Here is a 5,239-nt window from a genome sequence, read left to right as displayed (position 1 = left end):
CTGAAATATCAGATATATGTTAAACTGTTTTGTTTTGTTCTTATGTTCTTTTTCTTGTATTAAATTTTGACAGGTCAAAAGAACAACATCCAAAAACCTCCATCTTGACAGAGGGGTACCATTACGTTATTTTTCAATATTAAGAACCTGATTGTTGCATGTACAGAATGTTTTATTTAATTTTTGGCTATTCATGCCTTCTTTTGTCTTAAACTAAATTTAATAACACCTGACAAAATTAACAATAGAGTTGATATTAATGTAATTGATAGTGTAAAAGTTAATTCGAGACACTTAAAATGAGTTTGACACCCCTGACCTTTAAGTAACAAACAGCGTCAAATATGAGGTTGTCTCAGTCTCTCTGTAAAAATCCACCTGTTACTGAAGATCCACAGTTTGTTCCTCACATTTATGTTGTGTTTCTTAATATAAACAAGATCCCACATGTGTGCTACTACATGAATTCAGCAGAAGAAACTCTCATCCTAGATCAACTTCTGATGATACATTTACAAATGAGGATGATAGAAGATGTGAAAGCCACAACAGATGTTTTCTTTAGTGCACTACTTATATGTTTGCTATTAACTGTTTGTGTTGCTCAAAAACATGAAGGGATTATGCTGTAGTTCAACAAAGTTTCTGGCCACTGACTGTATTATTTGTTCACCAAAGATCTTTAAATATCCAAGGTATCCAAGGGCAGGCTTTAAAATGGTTTAGATCCTACCTGTCTGATCGCTACCACTTTGTTTATTTAAATGGGGAGTCATCTCAGTTATCACCAGTAAAGTATGGAGTGCCACAAGGATCTGTCCTAGGTCCTCTACTATTTTCAATATACATGCTGCCCCTTGGTCATATTATTAGAAAACAAGGGATTACTTTCCATTGTTATGCTGATGATACTCAACTTTATATCTCAACACAACCAGATGAAACTTCTGAATTATCGAAGTTAACAGAGTGTGTTAAAAATGTAAAAGATTGGATGACCAATAATTTTCTGCTATTAAATTCAGATAAGACAGAGATATTACTTATTGGACCTAAAAACAATACACAGAATCTTTTCACTTACAATTTACAATTAGACGGATGTACTGTTACTTCCACTACAGTCAAAAGCCTGGGTGTTATATTAGACAGCAACTTGTCTTTTGAAAATCATATTTCTCATGTTACAAAAACAGCATTCTTCCATCTTAGAAACATTGCCAAGCTGCGAAACATGTTACCTGTTTCTGATGCAGAAAAGCTAGTTCACGCATTCATGAGCTCTAGACTGGACTATTGTAATGCACTACTAGGTGGTTGTCCTGCATCTTCAATAAACAAGCTACAGATAGTCCAAAATGCAGCTGCTGGAGTCCTTACCAGGTCAAGAAAATATGATCATATTACCCCAATTTTAAAGTCTCTGCACTGGCTACCTATTAGGTTCCGCATCAGCTACAAAATAGCATTTCTTACCTATAAGGCACTTAACGGTTTAGCTCCTGCGTACCTAACTAGTCTTCTACCACGCTACAATCCATCACGCTCCCTAAGGTCACAAAACTCTGGACTGTTGGTAGTACCTAGGATAGCAAAGTCCACTAAAGGAGGTAAAGCTTTTTTACATTTGGCACCCAAACTCTGGAACAGCCTTCCTGATAACGTTCGGGGTTCAGACACACTCTCTCTGTTTAAATCTAGATTAAACCCTCATCTTTTTAGCCAAGCATTCAAATAATGCATCTCATAAACTTTTCTTGCAGCTATATCTGATCAAATGTTCATTATTAATCTTTTAGCTCTGGTTTAACCAATCTTTCTTTTCTTAGTTTAAACAGCAGCTACGCTAATTATGTTCCTATTTGTTCTCTGTTTTTGCCATGGTATTGACATCCCATGGTAACTAGGAATTCACAAGCTCCAGTGTGGATCCAGAACACTTAAGAAGGGATGATGCCAACCCCTCAGAGGACTTCAGATGATGCCAACCCTGAAACAACATACAGTACTACTGAATTCTGCTACTAATTTATAGTGTTCTTTGTCTGTTTGATTACGTCATTAATTGATCTTTACCACACATCTCTTCCATATGTACATCAAGCTACTACTACATATATTGTAAAAATGTCAATTTGGTGTAAAGCTGCTTTGCAACGATATGTATCGTGAAAAGCGCTATACAAATAAATTTGAATTGAAATGAATTTGAATTAAATGAAGAACAGATGATAAACGGCATGTAGTGACTCTACTGTGTCATCTGGAGAAATGTTTTATTTTATAGGTTGGCTGGTGTTTCTGACATATGACTGTTTATTTGTTGTTGTAATAAACTTTTACTGCTATCATCAGTATCGCAAAAAAAAAAAAAAAAACCACTTACAAATGAACTCAATTATCGCAGTTTGCTTGAAATACTAATATAATCTTTATTATATATATATATATATATATATATATATATATAGTATTAATATAGAAAAACAAAATAAAAATATAGTTAAATGGATACTGTTTTCATTGGTTTTTATTTAGAAGTAGATATTGGGTTTAATGTTACATAAATTAATGGTTTTGTTTCAGCTACTGCAGTAACATTTTTATATCACAATTTCTGTAAAGCTGGGCATTTTAATAAGGATCAAATGAGTGAGTTCAGGTTTGGGAATGAAAACCAACCTGTTTGTTCCTCAGTATATTTATGTTTGACTCTGAATGTTTCTTCAATCTTCATGTCTTCACTCTCCTCTTTAATAAACAGCATCTTTATAATAGTGTGTAAAGAGGATCTCAGCTAATGCAAGAGATGATCCATCAGTTGTGTGTGTTTGGAAACTTTGTGCCATTTAACATTAAGATAAAGAAAGATAAAGAAAAATTAATGCAAATTAAATCTGTGTCTTAGCTATCACTAATTCATTAGTCAGCAAACTGGTTAGGGAGTCAGAGTGATAGATAATGGACTTCACAAGACAAATAAACAACCAACAATAGCATTCAAATAGACAGACACAAATTCCACAATGATTCACATTTGTATTAAGATTTATATTTAGTATTAATGAAATGTAAAATACAAACCAATAGATTCCACTTTCATAAAAACATTTATAGATGTTTTGTAATAGTTACTCACGTTTGTGTTTGTTTTTGTCGTTGCATTTACACACTGTTTTGAGCATCAGGTAGTCAGCATTCAGTAATTCGAGCAAAAACGGTGAATCATTTTGCGATTCAATTGATTCAGTTGACTCGGAGTTTCGAAAAGATCCATTTCTCATCGCCACTTAACAGTAAATTAGTGTATAAGGTAAGCTCATTCACTGCATGAGAAGCACCTTTTCTGCATTACACTGTTACATTGGTTGATAATTCATTTTGCAGTTTTATATACACTTCTCTAAACAGGTTTTGTTGATTTAAACACTTTACATGATTAAAAGCACACACCTTTCTTCAGCCGAATCACAGACGCAAGAGCGCAGCTGTATGACGTCACATGACCACACCAAAATAAAAGTAAATCATATCATTTTACATTAAAAATAAATAAATAAATAAATAATAGTAAATACAGTACAACATCAGTCGAAAGGATGAATCACAGAGCTATCAAAAGCCCAAAAAATTTAATACAGTTAAGATTTGTATCTAGTCTTATATCTGAATGTAACTGTGAAGTGCATTTGTGATATTCTCAATCAAGGACAGAATCCAGTATTTTAAATGGTCTACCAATTACAGGTTTGGAAAGAACTTCTGAATATTTCAAACTCGTTAATAATTTATAAATCAGAATTAAATTTGTGGTTGCAGAGAGATTTAACTATTTAATTTATTAACTGAAACTTAATTCTCATGTCATTGTATTTATCTTATCTTATTCCATCTCAGTTTCTACCCAGAACATAAAGCCAATAAATCAAAATTTCAGTTTCAGCTTTATTTGTTTAAAATGGATTATAGTAATTGGCAGTGGATTGAAAACAGATCATTTTGACTGTCTGAATGGAAAACAGTTAAACTAATGTAAAATAGTTAAACTAATTTCTTCTAAATGTTAATGATATATGATTTACATTTTCCCATGTTATCTTTATTAAAAATGCAAGTGTATAATCTGTGCTGAAATGTGATTATTTTTAAGACTTAATTGTAAATAACCTATTAAGCTGCTGGATTTTAATTATTGGAGGTTCATTTACAAACATCATTTTCCTCCCCATATCAGCCCTTGGTGACTTTCACACCAAACTCAAAAATCATAGAAAGCTTTACTTTCATGTCTCCAAAACACTCTTTGTCCACAATCTCCTCAACAAATCTTTCCACAAATTCAGAGAAGACCGTCTTCTGACATTGAGATAACAATAACAAATGCACAAACTGGCAAAATAGATTGACCCTGTGTAACTGTAGATCTGTGTTACAATTAACCCTGCGGTAGTTTGTGCCCTGCTCACCCTATATGTTATTGGAGATGTTAAAAATGTAGATGTACTAAAACATGGCATAAACATGAGCTTACAGTTTAATAATATGATGACAGTTTTTGTCACTGTAAAAGTAACTTCTGATCAAGGGGAGAGAAATGATATTCAGAGAAACAACTCAGAGATAGGTAACTTAATATTGTGCTGTTTGATATCGGTGACATTTGGTGAATTAATGAATCATGATGTAAACACTACCCTTTAAATCAAAATGACATGCAAAAATGCTGATATAAGAAAACCTGCAGACAGGATTTGTTTTTGGATCTCAGTGTAATGTGTTTGAAATGCTCTTTCACCTGTCTTGTTTCTCTCAGTGGTTTCAGGAGAAACATTCATGTCAGCCTGATCTTTGCCACTGCTGCCCCCTGCAGGCTCAGTCAGATCTGCAGATCTCTTCATCTTTGAGATGATGCTTTCAGACCGAGACTGACTCTATACAGATATGTATGAATATAGACTGGCGTCTGTAAACAGTGTTTCTACAGTGTGTATCAGTAGTTTCGCTCTGTGACTGATTATCATTGAACTTAAGAGATTCTGTGAGCCGCGTCTCTTTACAGTCTGTTTATACGGCGTGTCTCGCTGTGGTTCTATAGTTGCCTTGGTCTGTGTGATGTCATACAGCCAAGAAGATGAGAATGGCTTGATTTAAAACATTTCCTTACAGTACATTGAGGTTGTTGATGTACAGTAGTTACAGGAATTTGCCTAGATTTTCAGCGACTCTAATCCAATCAGCA

At 33.7% G+C, this 5,239-nt stretch overlaps 1 protein-coding gene across 1 annotated transcript in view; it reads right to left on the bottom strand.

The window, feature by feature from the left end:
• Positions 1-4,230: 4,230 nt before the first annotated feature.
• LOC127159445 (NACHT, LRR and PYD domains-containing protein 6-like) overlaps positions 4,231-5,239 on the bottom strand; it is a 5,701-nt gene continuing 4,692 nt past the window's right edge. The window contains exon 4 of the mRNA XM_051102263.1: positions 4,231-4,356. Within this exon, the coding sequence (XP_050958220.1) occupies positions 4,231-4,356 (126 nt within the window). The remainder of the gene's footprint in view (positions 4,357-5,239) is intronic.

Source organism: Labeo rohita, unplaced genomic scaffold (genome assembly GCF_022985175.1).
Source record: "Labeo rohita strain BAU-BD-2019 unplaced genomic scaffold, IGBB_LRoh.1.0 scaffold_217, whole genome shotgun sequence".
Lineage (NCBI taxonomy): Eukaryota > Metazoa > Chordata > Actinopteri > Cypriniformes > Cyprinidae > Labeo > Labeo rohita.
Note: the sequence above shows the minus strand (reverse complement) of the source record. Positions and strands in the feature narration are given on the sequence as shown.